Here is a 17935-nt window from a genome sequence, read left to right as displayed (position 1 = left end):
TCCTCTGAACCTTACAAGGATCAGCGGGCTTGGGAAGGGGAGAGGACTGCATTGTTGCAGCTGGGAATTCCCCTCCTGTGATCCTTCTGAGGCGTGCAGGGCTTGGGGGAGCCAGGCAAAGCTGAAAGATGAGTGCAGGATAGCGGGATTCCCCTGAATTCTAGGAGATTGCAGTTCCCATTACGCTCCCATCTCTGTGATCATCAGCTCTACCTTTCCCCTCCTGTTCCGTGGATACTCCTGAGCAGCACTGAGCGCAGCTCTGATTCACCCAAAATCTTCCCTGCTGTCTCTTAAATTCTTTGTAAGGCATCAGCATTAACACTGCTGATGGGAGAACCTAATTGACTGACTAACTTTCTCACCTTAGGAGATCTATCTTAACCTGAGGGCTGGCTTGGAGAAATACCATGAAGCTTTGGCAAAGATAGCAGAGAGCTATGCGGTCTCACGAGATGAAAAAACTGCTGAACTAAAGAGGAGAATGCTTTGAGTTCAGACTTCCTGAACTAGCTGTTATACTGGCTTTCATTTGGACTCTGCTTATTGTATTTATCCTCCATGTTTGGGTTTTAAAATACTGCATTTTATGTGGGAAACTTCTTAAAAATCACCTCAGAACACATTTAGTATTCTAGACAGGCCCTGGTATTGTCAGCTGATTAACCTTGGTAAAAATGGACTTGAACATCCTGTCTGCATTCTTTCCAAGTTCTGATTCTTCTAGCGATAAGTTTACCAATTTATCTTTCTTATATAAAATAGTTAGAGGGTTAATTTCAGCTTCTAGCATAACTACAGTTTTTGCAGAAACTACACTGAGGATGTTGGTTTGGGGTAGCTTTGGTTTGAATGGAGGTATCTTCTTAGATCTTGGTTGTAGTATTTTCCAGGTATATCAAACAGTCTGAATTATCTTAAGTTCCATCTGATTTTGGGACAAGTCTTACTGAGATCATCACGATGGGAGAGTGGATTCTTATACGAACTCTGGCTCGCTCTACTTCTGACGTCCAGTGATAAATAAGCCCTTAGAGGAAAGAGTCCTATTTGGGGAACTACATAATTTCAGTTGGTGTTGCAATGTCTCTTTCTGGAAGCTTAAATCCATGGTCTCTGCGTGGTGTGTATTGAAAACCCATTTGTGGTTGTACAGGATAAGCCCATGTTTGGTCAGATAACTGAATTAAAAATAAAATGACATTGATTGAGATTCATTGTATGTTTCTATTGAAACTGCTCTTCTAAAATGTTTGGCCAGACTGCCTTGGGAACATAAAATGCTACATTTAAATAGCTGCTGTAAAGATTTGGATAGCCTAATTTCTCTATTGTGTTCTTTCAGCCTACTTGTTTGTTCATTCTCTCCTTCACGTAATTTTTAGTTTTTGAGTTTTATGTCTGACCTATGTTTATCCTGAGACAAGGTGTGTGAGGTAATATCTTTTTTTTATTGGACCAGCTTCTGTTGTTGAAAGACAAGCTTTTGAGTTTCTCAGAGCTCCTCTTCAGATCTCATTCTGTTTATCCTGTTTCTTTGGTTAGATTTTCTACTTCTGGGCTCTGTTCTTGTAATTCTTCAGGACTGAGACTTGAAATATTAGTTTGTCTATTTGTTGCCTCTTTTCTGCATTTGGATCTGTTTTTTCCCCAATGTCTTTTTCTTAATCATTGAGACTTTCTAAAGTCACCATGGGTAAAGTTTTCAAAAGCACTTAAATAACTTGGATGCTTTTGAAAAGAGGATTTGATAATTTTTGAAAATGTTACCCTTAATCTCAAATCTTCCATTAGTTGAACTGTTGGAACATTTTTGTTGATACAACTTCTGGTTTAGATTATTTTAGCCTGTCTCTGTACCATATAAATAAAATTAAATTTGATCACTCATTGGTTTCAGTATATTCATAAGAATGGATACAACTAAAAAGGTACAGGACATATGTCAGTAATTTTATAGTAGTTTTAGACCTGTGTATGCAATATCCTTTCAAACTGTGACCAAAAAATCTTTTAAGTTTGTTTTTAAAGTGACTTGCAGAGGTGCTGACAATGCATAGCTCCCAATGATGTCACTAGGAGTGGTGGATATGCTCAATAACCTCTGAAAACCAGGTCACTTACTATTAAGGCTAAGATTTTGTCATGGATATTTTTAGTAAAAGTCAGGGACAGATCATGGGCTTCTGTGAATTTTTCTTTATTACCCATGACCTGTCTGTGACTTTTACTAAAAATATCCATGCTAAAATGGGAAGGGGCTGGGCAGCTGTGGGATGGCTGGGAGCTCCTGGGCCCCCACCACCTGTCGGGGCTCAGAGCTATGGGGGTCCCACTGCCGCCACCACAGCAGCTAGGGAGCTGCAGGGGTCCCCTTGCCCCTGTCCCTGCAGCAACTGGGGAGCTGCAGGGGTCCCCCTGCCACCCCCACTTCGGCTGGGGGCCTGCTGCCTCAGACGGTGGGGGTACCTCACAGCTCCCTGTTGCTGCGGGAGGCGGTGTGATCCTGCATCTCCCAGCTGCTGGGGCTGAAGGCTTGGAAGTCCGTGACAAAATCGTAGGCCCCCTCCGCCACATAATAGCCAAAAAATTCTTGTAGTATTTAATTGTTAAATAACATCTTTCTCTATCTAGAACAAAGTTACAGGAATAATACTCTTCATATCACCTAAATATACTCTCTAACTATCACAGATGGTTATTTGAGAACTAATGATCTAAACATCATTTTTCAAGTGAGTGAATATAACTTACTATAATTTTCAGTCCAGTAATTATATGTTACATGCTAGACATCTTCATTGAGTTCTGAGACCATAAAATATTTTAATATTACCAATGGTGTAATTGAAACATGGTCCTCCTCTTATTTATCCACATGTTGCAACACACAAGTACCACTGTGAGGTAGGTATGTATATTAATACAATCCCATTTCTCAAATATAGAGACTGAGACCCCAATTAAGTGACTTGTCCATGTAGCAAGTGTAAGTGTCATAGACAGGGTTAGAATTCTGGAATCTGCTTTTAGTTCTATGCTCAATGCACAAGATCATGTTGCCTCTCATTACCAGTTATTACCAATTAACTTAATGCCTCAGCAACCTGCAAGTACATGGAGCAACATTTTGGGGTTATATTGTTCCAAGGCATGTGTCCTGATATATAGGTTTAATATGCACGTGCTACAGTTAACATAATATCTATGTAGTTGTCTAAAATGTGTGTAAACAAAACATACGCAGAATTATGTTGTCCTCAAAGAAGTAAAATAACACAAAGGTGTAAGGTTATAAACCCTGACAGGTGACCCTGAACCTGTACCACTAGGCAAAGGAGGGAAGCTGTTTTCTTTCATATGTTCGGAATACCAGGGAAGGGAGGAGAGCTTTATATAGGACTATACTGCTTCAGAGATCAATAGAGGTCACACAAATTCAGGTGTTTTTTGGTGGTGGTGGGGAATAACTATGCTTCTGTCAAGGTGCCTTCCCCACTCTGAACTCTAGGGTACAGACGTGGGGACCTTCATGAAAACCCCGTAAGCTTATTTTTACCAGCTTAGGTTAAAACTTCCCCAAGATACAAACTATTTTACCTTTTGCCCTTGGACTTTATTGCTGCCCCCACCAAGCATCTAACAAATATATAACCAGGAAAGAGCCCGCTTGGAAACTTCTTTCCCCACAAAATCCTCCCAAACCCTACACCCCCTTTCCTGGGGAAGGCTTGATAAAAATCCTCACCAATTTGCATAGGTGAACACAGACCTTGGATCTTAAGAACAATGAAAAAGCAATCATGTTCTTAAAAGAAGAATTTTAATTGAAGAAAAAAAAGTAAAAGAATCACCTCTGTAAAATCAGGATGGTAAATACCTTACAGGGTAATCAGATTCAAAACAGAGAATCCCTCTAGGCAAAACCTTAAGTTGCAAAAAGACACAAAAACAGAAATCTACATTCCATTCAGCACAGCTTATTTTATCAGCCATTTAAAGGAATCAGAATCTAACACATATCTAGCTAGATTACTTACTAAGTTCTAAGACTCCATTCCTTTTCTGTTCCCGGCAAAAGCATCACACAGACAGTCTTTTTTTTTCTCCCCCCTCCAGCTTTGAAAGTATCTCGTCTCCTCATTGGTCATTTTGGTCAGGTGCCAGCAAGGTTATCCTAGCTTCTTAACCGTTTACAGGTGAAAGGGTTTTTCCTCTGGCCAGGAGGGATTTTGAAGGTGTTTACCTTCCCTTTATATTTATGACACTCCCCCCAAATCACAGATAGGGTGAAACGCTGGCTGTGATTTCTTCCTGGAGCTCTAGGAGAAAACTAAGTTAAGACACATGCATCTCTAAATATATTACCAAGTACATAAAGACTAATAATATTTTCCACATCTCAAGGACGATTTTAACCAGTTGATTCTGGGAAACTTTCACAGGAGAGTGCATCAGTCACTTTGTTAGAAGCTCCTGAGATGTGTTGTATGTCGAAATCAAAATCTTGGAGAGCTAACCTCCACCGAATAAGCTTATTTCCCATGGTGGTATGAAGCCACTGTAGCGCAGCATGGCTGCTTTGCAGGTGGAAAAGCTGTCCTCAAACATATGGGCGTAGCTTTTCCAGAGCGTAGACTATGGCATAACATTCTTTTTCACTGACTGACCAGTTGCTTTCCCTCTCAGACAGCTTCTTGCTGAGAAACACTACAGGGCGGAATTCTTGATCCGGTCCTTCCTGCGTTAAGACTGCTCCCGCACCATGTTTGGACGCATCTGTGGTTATTAGGAATAGTTTGCCCACGTCTGGGGCCCTTAGTACAGGGTCAGACATGAGTGTCGCTTTAAGCTGATTAAAGGTCTTCTGACACTTTTCGGTCCACTGAATGGCATTTGGCTGTTTCATTTTGGTTAGGTCTGTCAGTGGGGTGGCAATCTGGCTGTATTGCTGTAGAAATCGCTTGTAATAACCAGCCAAGCCTAAGAAGGATTGGACCTGTTTCTTTTCTGCCACCTCCACCCATTTGGCTCCAATTTCCCCTGCCTCGATTAGTTTTGGGCTTCTCATCTAGGATATATCTTTCTATTTCCTCAAACACCCTCTAAGAACTGTTCCATTTGCATTAGGAAGGGCAAATCTTCTGGAGATTTAACACTTGCTCCTGATATCCAGGCATCCCAATGTTTCACAATGTAGTAGGCATGTCGGGTAAGTGACATGTCTGGTTTCCACCTTTAGGGCTCTGAACCACTGACAGGAATGCTCGGGTGTTAGCCCCATTCTGATTCTCGCCTTGGTTTTAAACAGTTCCTACTGGTTCATGTGTTCCTTAGGCATTTCAGCTGCCACCTCAGCTAAGGGTCCACTGAGCTGCGGTCTCAGCTCTACCATTTATTGGTCTGTAAAGATGCTGTACCCAAGGCAGGTCCTTTCGAAGTTTTCTAAGAAGGCCTCGGTATCATCGCCTGCCTTGTAAGTGGGGAACTTTCTGGGATGGGAAGTGGTACCTGGAGAAGGATTGCTAAAGTTTGTTGGTATATTCTGCTGAGCCTTTGCCTTCTCCATCTCCAGTGCATGATTCCTCTCTTTTTCCTTCTCCTCCACTTCTTTGTCCCTTGCCTCCATAGCTCTCCTGTAGGCAGCCTCTTGGTTCTTTTCTGCCTCTTTCGCTGCCTCCATAGCTCTCCTGTGGGCAGCCTCTTGGTTTTTTTTCTGTTTCTCTCGCTGCTTCCAGGTCTTTATATTTGACAGCTTCTTTTAGGGGGAAAGTGAGCTCTCTGGAGGATATGACTCTGTGTGTATGAGTTAGCATATCTCCAGTACCTGAGGAGGGAACGCTATTCATTTATACTGTTGTCTGAGATCTCATTTATGTCATATTGGTGTGTCCACAGAGCAGGTGGGCTTGCATATCCCTTGTCATACCCGTTCGATCAGTTGATCAAAATTAGTCCTTCTGCATGAGTCAGTCCCATTGCAGATTCTGTAATCATTAGTCCATGGAAAAATTACCTGAAGGGCCATCTTCAACAGAGAAATTGTGGAGATGAGGATGGTTTTCTGGGCAGTTAGCTGCTGTCCTAAAGACAGTCTACAACACAGCCATCATAGATTCAAGGCCAGAAGAGCCAATTGAAGTGATCTATTTTGACCTCCCGTGTAACACTGGCCATAGAACATCCCCAAAATAATTCCTAGAGCAGATCTTTTACTAAAACATCCAAACTTCATTTAAAAATTCAGTGATGGAGAATCCACCACAACCCTCGGTAAATTGTTCCAGTTGTTAATTACTCTCGCTGGTAAAAACTTGCACCGTATTTCCAGCCTGAATTTGTCTAGTTTCAGCTTCCAACAATTGAATTGTGCTATACCTTTCTTTGCTGGATTGAAGAGCCCATTATCAAATATTTGCTCCCCATGTATGTAGTTAGACTGTACTCCAGTTCCTCCTTAACCTTGTTGGCTAAGCTAAATAGACTCTAGGAGCTCAATCTATCACTATACGGCATGTTTTCTAATCCTTTAATCATTCTTGTGGCTCTTCTCTGAATCCTCCCCAATTTATCAACATCCTTCTTGAATTGTGGATACCAGAAACGGGGACAGTATTCCAGTTGCAGTCACACCAGTGCTATATACAGAGATAAAATAACCTCTCTGCTTCTACTTGAGATTCCCCTGTTGATGCATCCAAGGATTGCATTAGCCCTTTTGGCCACAGCATGGCACTGGGAGCTCATGTTCATCTGATAATCTACCACAATCCCTAAATTTTTTTGAATCGCTGCATCTCAGGATAATCCCCCATCATGTAAGTATGTGTTACATTCTTTTTGTTCCTAGCCGTATACATTTACATTTGGCCATATTAAAATGGATATTGTTTGCCTGAGCCCAGCTTAGGGTGATATAGATCACTTGGTATCAGTGACCTGTCCTCTATTTACTTCTCCCACATTTTTTTGTGTGATCTGCAAACTTTCAGTGATTTTGTTTTCTTCCAGTCATTGATAATGTTAAATAGTGTAGGGCCAAGAACTGATCCCTGCAGGACCCCACTAGAAGCACACCTGTTTGAGTCCACCTGTACAATTACATTTTGATATCTATCAATTAGCCAGCTCTTTAATACATTTAATCTGTGCCATGTTAATTTTCTTTCTAGTTTTTTAAGCAAAATGTCATGCAGTACCAAATCAAATGCCTGACAGAAGTGTAAGTATATTACATCAACTCTGACAGGTTTCAGAGTAACAGCCGTGTTAGTCTGTATTCGCAAAAAGAAAAGGAGTACTTGTGGCACCTTAGAGACTAACCAATTTATTAGAGCATAAGCTTTCGTGAGCTACAGCTCACTTCCTCAGATGCAGTTTCCACGATGTGCATCTGAGGAAGTGAGCTGTAGCTCACGAAAGCTTATGCTCTAATAAATTGGTTAGTCTCTAAGGTGCCACAAGTACTCCTTTTCTTTTTACATCAACTCTGTTACCTTTATCAACCAAACTTGTAATCTCATCACAAAAAGATATCCAGTTAGACAGGATCTATCTTCCATAAACCCATGCTGATTGACATTAATTATATTACCCTCATTTAATTCTTTATTAATCAATTCCTGTGTTAGCCACTCCATTATCTTGCCTGGGATTGATGTCCTACTGTGAAGCCTATAATTACTGAGTTCCTCTGGTTTATTGTTTTTTAAATATTGGTTTAAGATTAGCTTTATTCCAGTCTTCTGGAACTTTCCTCCTGTTCCAAGACTTAGTGAAAATCAACATTAACGGTCCAGCAAATTATGTAGTCAGCTCTTTTAAAATTCTTGGATGCAAGTTATTTCAACCTGCTGATTTTAAAAATATTTAACTTTAGTAGTTGCTATTTAACATTCTGCTGAAGCTCTACTGAAATGGAAAGAGTTGTCATATATGACTAATCATGTTTTTTCCAAATATAGAACAGAAATAATTATTAATTACTTCTGCCTTTTCTGCATTATTATTGATAATTCTATCCTATTCATCTAGTAATGGACCAATACCATTGTTAAGATTCTTTTTCTTCCTAATATACTTAAATTTTATATTTTCCTTAACTCTGCTAGCCATAGATTTCTCCTGTGCCCCTTAGCTTCCCTTATCAATTTTCTACAATTCCTAGCTTTTGATTTATATTCATTACTCTCCACTCCCCTTCCATTGTTATAAAAAATAAAATATATAACTGCCTTCACTTGCCCTCTAAACCAGGTTGATTTTTAACCAATACAACCTCCTTCCTTGATTGTGGTTTTTTTGGCATCTGGTAAAGTGTTCTTAAATAATTCTCAGTGATCAGTCACCTTTTTCTGATAAAATTCTTCCTCCCAGCTGATTTGGCTCAATCATTTTCAGAGGTGTGAAATTGCCCTGTTAAAGCACCCAGTATCGATATTTATAGATATCACTAGTCTGGACTTTATTCTGTTTGCACATCATACACATGATCAAATCATCACTTATACCTAAATTACCATTAATTTTTAATTCTGTGATCAGTGCCTTTTTAATTGTCAAGCCCATTATAATGGGAAAAAGAGCTTAACTCCTATGTTGGGACATTGGGGTGTAAAATTGAACACTTCCACCCATCACTTTTTGGTGGAGAAAGAGAAAGCAATCAAACCAGATTAGCTAGCTAGTAATAGACCTACACAAGTGAAGGAGATGAGAGAAAATCTCCTGTTCAATCTCAGGGTTCTCATAGCGTGAGACAACTTTTGGCTTCTTCTCTGGAAGATGAATGACCAGTCCCTTCAAGATGAGTTATGGTTTGCTTGATCAGAGTTCCTCAGAGTATCTCTTGCTTGTCCATGTGGCTTCTGGGAGGGTTTGGTTTCTTAAGTGGAACAGATCACCCTTTACAAACGAATTTTGAGGCCCTCTACATCAGGATTGTTACAAAACTCTACACAAAAGCAGTGTATGCTTGTGTGTTGTGTATGAAGATAATATTGTGTGTAGCCAGTTATTTTGCTGTTATCTTCGCAGCTTCAGTTCCCCAAGAAGGATTATGTGAATATGTGAGTGATGGACATTTTGAATGATCTGTCTACTGTGCTGTAGTGTTTGATCTTGCTGACCTAATAAAACTATTACAGTTCAAAAAGTCTTCCCTAAGTGTGAGTACCTCTCCAATGTACACCAGAGTCCTCATTCTAATAATTCTGTGGCCGATATAGAGGCAGCTGAACCCGGCCAGACCATGGCATCTTACATTGGAGACTCTAAAGGATACCTAATAAACAGATCAGGCAACAAGTGGCAGCCACTGCCACATAAGGATATGTGGCATTGTTCCTAAGTTTGTAGGGTCAATAAAATTGTTAGGCATTGCAAAAGGCTGCCTGCAGCTCTGAACAATCTCATGTTTTATGTACTGCCTAACTGATGTGTTTATTCCCGTTTCAAAATGAGGTAGCTAATACAGTAGCCAACCCTACTGCAGAAAGGCCATGAGATGTGTGGTTAGAGTCCTTTTAAAATATTTAATAGTGCTGTATTCTGTGTACCTCTAGTGAGGAGGCAAGTACCATTGGGATTCCAGCACTAGGCTTTCGTGGATGCTAGCTGTGATGGTTTTGTATTGAGCACTTCTGCTAAGTAAAAGGACTCTGCTCAGACTGACAGGAAGAATAAGGCTACAAATACCCTCGGCACAATGGCTTAATCAATTGTGTTGTGGTTGCACTACTCATCAGTGCCAAGAGCACACAATTTATAACAAGCCGTTCATACAGTGTTAAGATTATGTAGGTGTGAAAAGTGATACTTTGGATAGATAATCTCTGAATTACTTAGGGGAGCTGATCAACTTACTAATTAAAAATTTTCCCCATTTGGCAGGTTTTCCTGCTCACAAGTCACATGAGCAGACTTTGATTTTCCAATTTTAATCACTATTCAGTGAACTGCTTGAGTTCACTAACTTTAACTACTTGCTGACCAATGGTTTGTGATTGTGACTTGTAACCATGATATTGTTTCTGCTGCCTGACAGGCTGGCAAACTTTTCAACCAGAATAGTATTATTTATTTGTATTACTGTAGCAGCTAGGAGCTGTAGTTATGGACCAAGGAACCTATTGTGCTAGGTGCTATACAAAGACTGAACAAAAGGGTGGTCCCTGTCCCCAGCTGCTTAAAAGTATGAGATAACAGATGGATACAGACAGATGGGGGCGTACAAGGAAACGAGATGTTATTGGTCAGCATGATAGGCTGTGGTCTAACTGTTGTCGTGTTTTTTGTAGGCATCATGGGAAAGGTGAGTGTTTAATGAGGGTAACGAGGAGCTTTGTGAGTGTTTACAGGAAGTTCCTTCCAAGCCTGAGAGAAAGCATGAAGGTACCTGTTTGGAAAATTTAACAACTGGATGATGGTACTGGGTCACATCAGTAGCCCCCCGTACTGACTGCTGCTATGGGGGCCTGGGCTTGGAAGCCCTTGCTTCCCTTGAAGGTTCAGCTTCAGATTCCAGCTGTTCTGTCCTTTGATATGATCGCTTGATTTCTGCCAAATTCAACATCATCCCCAGGACTCCAGATATCTTCATCAATGACTGTTGCTGTGCTGCTATGGGTTGTTCACCTGCTTTATCACCAATCAAAATAGGCACAGGCTAAAAATAATACAGCAAGAAATACCTATAAGAATACCAGAAATAAAATAAGGTTAAAAATAACAAGTTATTTAACTGATTAAAAATGGGTATGGTTCCAATAAGAGGGTAAGAGTTAAGGTAACATAAACAAAGAAAAAGGCGAGGGTTAAATATGAAAAGCAATATAGAAAATATAGGGTGACACAGAAAATGGCAATAGTTAAAATAAACAGGAAACAGCAGGGTAGGATTAATAAATCTGATCCTACAGACACGTCTTGAGTAACTTTATGCAATGCATGTAAAGTTAAACTTGTGCCTAAGTGTTGGCAGTATCTGGGCCAAAGACTATAGTTTAGAATTAAATGAGGCATTGTAATAAAAAAGCATCATTCTCGGGAGGGTTTACAGTAAATACACTTTGCTACTTGATAAAGTTACTGTAGATTCTTAGCACGTGAGAACACACTCTCAATGTGTTTGCAGTTCGGTTTATGTAAAAAGTCCAAGGCCCCAATCCTGCAAACGCTTAGGCACCTGTGTAACTTTACTCATATGAGTAATGCTATTTAGGTAAGAGAGGGTTCCCCATTTCTAGACCTGCCAGGGTGTGGTACCTTTCACTAGCACTGAATTAATACAATTTAAAATATCTACTGAAAGGGAAGACCGCAGTGAACAGTGGGATATGTTGTCTCCACATTAGAGGGAGACGACAATCTCCATTTTATGCAGAATTGAAGCAGCTGTGTGGATCCTGGCAAGCTGCAACCGTAGGTAAAATGGGTGTCCTGCAATATACTCTTAGAGCAGTCACTTGGGGCGTGTAAACAGGAGCAACACGATCTAAGGATTAAGAGCCTGTGCATGCCCCATCTTTGCCTTCACTCCACCACTTTCCCATAGGGAGGGATTTACAGATTCTCACCTTGCAGGAAGGAATGAACCCCTTTTAGACCTGTCTAGAATGGTGCTTTACTCAAAAAGCAGTTGTCAAACACGGCTCAAGGAGACCCATTTTGGACATGGTATGTCCAATCAAGGTGGTAAGGGCTAACCTGGGTTTGGGGAGATGGGTTTTTAAACTGTTCTAAATGACTAAAAGTGTCCTATCTTCACTGTACATTATGAGAGAAAAAGGAGAATGTTTGCAGCGGTGTTGTACCCAGGGTATATGAGAGACCAGGTGGGTGAGGGAATATCTTTCATTGGACCAATGTCTGATAGTGAAAGAGGAGAAGGCATAGGAAAGATACAAGTGTACATTTGGCCACTTGGTGGCACTGTTGTCACAGGGAAAATGTACGAGCCCAGTCTGACCTAACCTTTGTTTCTGCCCCCCAGATCTGCTAATGCAAAGGGGATCTCTGCTGAATCTGCAGCCCCTGGAATAAGACTTTGCAGTTTCAGGCTTGTATGGCTCTCTCAAATAAAGATACTGGCTAGGAGAGTGGATCAAAATTTTTTGAATTTTGAAAGGAAACAAAAATGTATATTTTTATATATATATATATATAAAATTTTTTTTGCTAAAACATTTGTGCTCTACTAGCTACATTAAAAGCATTTCCATACAAGAGAGGCCTTGAGCACTGGTGAGAGCAGGCTACCCCAAGAGGTTGGGAAGAGGCATCTAAATTTTCTGGGATCATTGTTGTTTTGCCAGAATAGCTTTCATGTTTTGAAGGAGACAAAATTTTCATGTCACAAATTAGCTTTCATGATTCATGAAAAATTGCATTGCAATGGGATAACATGTCAAAATGCCTTCTCATTTGGCCTAAGTCCTGACCGCCTTTAGCTTGACAGCCCTGGAACCTGCAGTCCTCTATGTACAGACAGGGATGATGATGGCAATACAAAGTGGCTAGCCAAGGGAAGTGAGCAGGTACTGTAACTGATGGATTGTTCCTCACCTCTTGCAAGGAAGAGGGATATAGCTTTGGGATCAGGTCTTCCGCTAGCATAGATCAGCGTAGCTCCATGGTCCTTTATATGAATGAGGTAATGATTTATATGGAAAGCATAAATCTCTTGCAAATATGGGATAGACCAGTCTACTGGTGTCTGTTTCCATCAGTGATCGTGCTAGAGGTGAGGTTGGAGGGCTGGGCATGTGCTGACGGGCCGTGCTGCATTGCATCTCTGCAGTGTCCTCCCAAGCTTAGGTTGTGCCTGATGTGAGTTATCCTAAGAGGGAGAAGCTGGTCTGATCATTGTGATCTCATAACCATAGACTATGGCAGACAGGTGTGTATCTGTGTTGAAATGTCACAGCCAGAGGAGTGGGTTCCCTGGGGAGGAAAGTCCCTCAATTTTCTATTAGACCCCCCACGATAATCCTTAATTTTCCCCGTTTCCTCCTCACCTGCAGTTGGCTACTGTAGTTATGGCCAAGTAGGATTTTGACACTCACTAGCATGTGTATGTTGCTCCCTAAGAGGAGTAATTGACGTAATGACTCCATGATACTTCCAGGGCAGGGGGGTTTGAGCTTGGATATTGATCTCTGGTCTCCTGCATTACACTAATATACCTTACTTAGGAATAGCCAGGCAGGATCAAATCCAAGGTCCATCTAGTGCAGTGGCCTCTTTCTGGCTAGTATGCTGCAGAGGAAGGTACAAAAACTCCATAGTTGGTTTCAATGGGGTGTGTGTGGGGTGCACCCAATAGAAATCAGGTAGGGTGGGCCAAGGGCTATACCTAGGATAGTAAACTGACACATAATAGTGGGATGTAATTAAGGAAAAATTAAGCTGGATATGGAAGATCTACTAGGCTGCAGAATGTCTGTCTTTCCCATGGGAAGTGGTGGAAGCCCCATTGCCCAGTTAGACTGCACAAAGCATTGGAAGGATGAATACTGTAGCAGGGTGGTGGGACAGACTAGGTCACTGCCTGGCACTTAGATAGCATCTTCCCTTTGTGGCTCTCGAGGCCTTCTCCATTTCTAATTTCTGTGATTGTATGGTACCTCTATGGGCATTTACACGACACCAATTGTTGTGGAGTCTACTACCAGTATGTGGAAGAATATTCACATACAGGTGGATGCATGAGTGTACGGACACTGAATTATCCTGTATGTATCAGTGCTGCTACAATATCTTTGTTCTCCTTTGCCAGTGGCTTTCCATGAAAGGTTCCATCTCTCTTCTGGCTCTTTCTTTGTGCTCTGGTATCCTTACTGGTTGGAGCAGTTAGGGCAGACCCACCAAAGTGGTAGGATCCAGTGACCGCTCCCAGAAGCTGCGTTGGTGTTCACAGATAATGTGAAAAGTGTCTTCAATCTGGTGCAAGAACTATCCGTGCTGGGCTTGGCTCATTCAGTATTGTTCTTTATTTATCATTAATACGGCAGTGATGCCTAACGGCCACAATCAGGCTGCACTAGGTGCTGTGCAAACATACAGTGTGTGACCATCTCTGCCCCAAAGAGCTTGTAGTCAAAATAAGATGCACTAGGTGGATGAGGCAAATAGGTGTGCTGAGTGGGAGGCAGGGTAATAAATGTAACACCATGTGCACAATCCTTAGGCTGACAACGGTGATCACGGCTCCCCACCTGCCTAGCCATTCTCAAGCTGTTCATGTTGCTCCCAGAAAGGCACGGGCTAGAGAAGACAAGGTTTCATGGGATGTCATGTTCTGTGTGTAAGCAGAGTCAGAATGAGCTCTACCCTGACATCTGGTGGTGAGCTGTGGAGAAGGACTTCAGGGGCTGATCTAGTTTGCATGGGCACACTCACCCTGCCTAACATGGACTGCCTGCCCAAATAGTCACTTTGGCTCCTGTGGGATCCCCACTCTCTTTGTTATTGGGGCAGGAGTAATAAAGCGTTATTATCCTGGTTATGTGAATCAAGGACAGTAGAACTCTACTTGGCATTTTCTGATGGAGGGACTCATTCCATCCCACCACCAACCTCAGCCTGGTCCAGTCCACACAAGAAATCCACTTCCTGGACACTACAGTGCTAATAAACAATGGTCACATAAACACCACCCTATACCGGAAACCTACTGACCGCTATTCCTACCTGCATGCCTCCAGCTTTCACCCTGACCACACCACACGATCCATCGTCTACAGCCAAGCTCTGCAATACAACCGCATTTGCTCCAACCCCTCAGACAGAGACAAACACCTACAAGATCTCTATCAAGCATTCTTACAACTACAATACCCATCTGCAGAAGTAAAGAAACAGATTGATAGAGCCAGAAGAGTTCCCAGAAGTTACCTACTACAGGACAGGCTTAACAAAGAAAATAACAGAACGCCACTAGCCGTCACCTTCAGCCCCAAACTAAAACCCCTCCAACGCATTATTAAGGATCTACAACCTATCCTAAAGGATGACCCAACACTCTCACAAATCTTGGGAGACAGGCCAGTCCTTGCCTACAGACAGCCCCGCAACCTGAAGCAAATACTCACCAACAACCACATACCATACAACAGAACCACTAACCCAGGAACTTATCCTTGCAACAAAGCCCGTTGCTAATTGTGCCCACATATCTATTCAGGGGACACCATCACAGGGCCTAATAACATCAGCCACACTATCAGAGGCTCGTATACCTGCACATCCACCAATGTGATATATGCCATCATGTGCCAGCAATGCCCCTCTGCCATGTACATTGGTCAAACTGGACAGTCTCTACGTAAAAGAATAAATGGACACAAATCAGATGTCAAGAATTATAACATTCATAAACCAGTCGGAGAACACTTCAATCTCTCTGGTCACGCAATCACAGACATGAAGGTCGCTATCTTAAAACAAAAAAACTTCAAATCCAGACTCCAGCGAGAAACTGCTGAATTGGAATTCATTTGCAAATTGGATACTATTAATTTAGGCTTAAATAGAGACTGGGAGTGGCTAAGTCATTATGCAAGGTAGCCTATTTCCTCTTGTTTTTTCCTTCCCCCCTCCCCCCCAGATGTTCTGGTTTAACTTGGATTTAAACTTGGAGAGTGGTCAGTTTGGATGAGCTATTACCAGCAGGAGAGTGAGTCTGTGTGTGTATGGGGGTGGGGGGGATGTGAGAAAACCTGGATTTGTGCTGGAAATGGCCCACCTTAATTATGCACGTTGTAGGGAGAATGGTCACTTTGGATGAGCTATTACCAGCAGGATAGTGAGTTTGTGTGTGTGGTTTTTGGGAGGGGAGTGAGGAGGTGAGAGAACCTGGATTTGTGCAGGAAATGGCCCAACTTTATTATCATGCACATTGTGTAAAGAGTTGTCACTTTGGATGGGCTATCACCAGCAGGAGAGTGAATTTGTGTGGGGGGGTGGAGGGTGAGAAAACCTGGATTTGTGCTGGAAATGGCCCACCTGATGATCACTTTAGATAAGCTATTACCAGCTGGACAGTGGGGTGGGAGGAGGTATTTTTTCATATTCTCTGTGTGTATATATAAAGTCTGCTACAGTTTCCACGGCATGCATCCGATGAAGTGAGCTGTAGCTCACGAAAGCTCATGCTCAGATAAATTGGTTAGTCTCTAAGGTGCCACAAGTACTCCTTTTCTTTTTGCAAATACAGACTAACACGGCTGTTACTCTGAAACCTGTCATTCTCAACTAAGCAGCACTTGCTAGGCAAGGGACATGGGTTCCAAAACCCAGTGAATTGAGAGAGAGGCTGGGGATAGGTGTGTGTATCTGGTAGTGTGGGCCCCTTCTGAGGGTTCTAAACACTACTTTGACCCCTCCTCTCTACACCATGTAATAACTGAGCTAATTCTGAGTCCATTAGGAGTCTTGTTACATGCTGCAGAGCTGAAATCACTGATACCTAGGTCTAAGCATTGAACCTACTTTGGGCTAGTGATCCACCAGCACTGGGACCCCCCTACTACCAGCTAAATTCACTGAGAGCTGAACTCACTAAAGAGCTGTAGTTACTAAGAACTGAGATCACAGAGCTGTGTTAAGGAGCGGGGGCCTGAAGACAAGCTGGTGAGCAGCTAGCAGGGTGGTTGGCGGAGAGGAGTGGACAGCAGGATGGCTAGTGGAAAGGAGCGGCGAGCAGAGTGGAGAGCATGGCGGTTGGCGGAGAGGAGCGGAAAGCAGGACGGGTTGCGGCAAGGCACAGCTGACGGTGAAGACTGCAGCAGAACCACATGGAGAGGCATGGCACTTGGCCGTCGACACGAGCAGCGGAGCATGTAAGATGCCCCCCATACCTCCCTCCACTTCCACCCAGGCTGGGAGGTAAACTCTGCAGATTAACTTCTGAACTCTGGGGCTGCACTGACCAAGGTCAGAAACTGTGGGTGGGGTGACTGTTTGGTTGCTGGACTTAAGACTCTGAGGGGAAAAGGACACTGCCAAACTTACTTGGGGGTGGGTTTTTTGTTCATGGTTTGTGTTATGAATCCTGTTTGTGGTGTTTCCCCAACATAATGCCGCTTTGTTTCCCTCCTTTATTAAAAGGCTTTTGTTACACTCTGACTCTGTGCTTGAAAGAGGGGAAGTATTGCCTCTTAGGGGAGCCCAGGGGGGTGGTATGTAATTGTCCCAGGTCACTGGCTGGGGGCTTGAGCCAGTTTTGCATTGTGTTGTTGAAACGGAACCCCTAGATACTGAGCCCGGTCCTTGTTGCGGCCAACTCTGACGGGCAGAAGGGTTACATGTGTAAGGTACTTATCCGCTCCCCACTCCCTGGTCACCATAGCATCTGAGTGCTGCAGAATCTTGAATGGATTTATCCTCAAAACACTCCTGTATGGTAGGGCCTGGCTATTCTCCCATTGCACAGATGGGGAACTGAGGCCCAGAGACACAGGCCCAGATTTTTAAAGGTAGCTGGGGGTTGCTGCGCTCAGCAGCGCAATACCTATCTGATTTAGGAACCTAAATCGCATGTTCAAAAGTGCTATAGGCACTTAGGAGTCTAAATCTGAGTGACTGTCAATGGGATTTTGGTTCCATAGTTCCTAAATCCCTTTTGGAAATGCGGGTTAGGATCCTAAATCAGTTAGGTGTGACACAGCAATACCTAATGACCTTTAAAAATCCAGGCCTAAGTGACTTGTCCAAAGTCACTGAGGGAATAAAGCCCAGGTCTCCTAAATCTCAGGTTACCGCCTTAACCAATGGGCCAGCTTTCCTCACACCTCCCTTGCTTTGATTTAACGCAACTGCTCTAATCACACGCTTGCCCTGTTGCAGATGCTGAATCCATTTCCTCTCCTCACCAGCTATTTCACGGATCCTGCCTTCTGCGTTTGGTCTCATTTCCTATGCACATTTTCAGGGA

At 42.6% G+C, this 17935-nt stretch overlaps 1 protein-coding gene across 2 annotated transcripts in view; it reads left to right on the top strand.

Moving 5' to 3' along the window:
• Window positions 1–1833, top strand: part of NUF2 (NUF2 component of NDC80 kinetochore complex) — a 31705-nt gene extending 29872 nt beyond the window's left edge. For both annotated transcript variants that reach the window (XM_084636423.1, XM_084636424.1), the window contains one exon: window positions 371–1833. In XM_084636423.1, coding sequence (XP_084492549.1) covers window positions 371–493 — 123 coding nt within the window. In that variant the 3' untranslated portion in view covers window positions 494–1833. The remainder of the gene's footprint in view (window positions 1–370) is intronic.
• The last annotated feature ends 16102 nt before the right edge of the window (window positions 1834–17935 follow it).

The sequence above is a fragment of the Lepidochelys olivacea genome, assembly GCF_965140295.1.
Source record: "Lepidochelys olivacea isolate rLepOli2 genome assembly, chromosome: 8".
Taxonomy (NCBI): domain Eukaryota; kingdom Metazoa; phylum Chordata; order Testudines; family Cheloniidae; genus Lepidochelys; species Lepidochelys olivacea.
The sequence above is the reverse complement of the archived record's forward strand: the minus strand, read 5'-3'. Positions and strand labels throughout refer to the sequence as shown.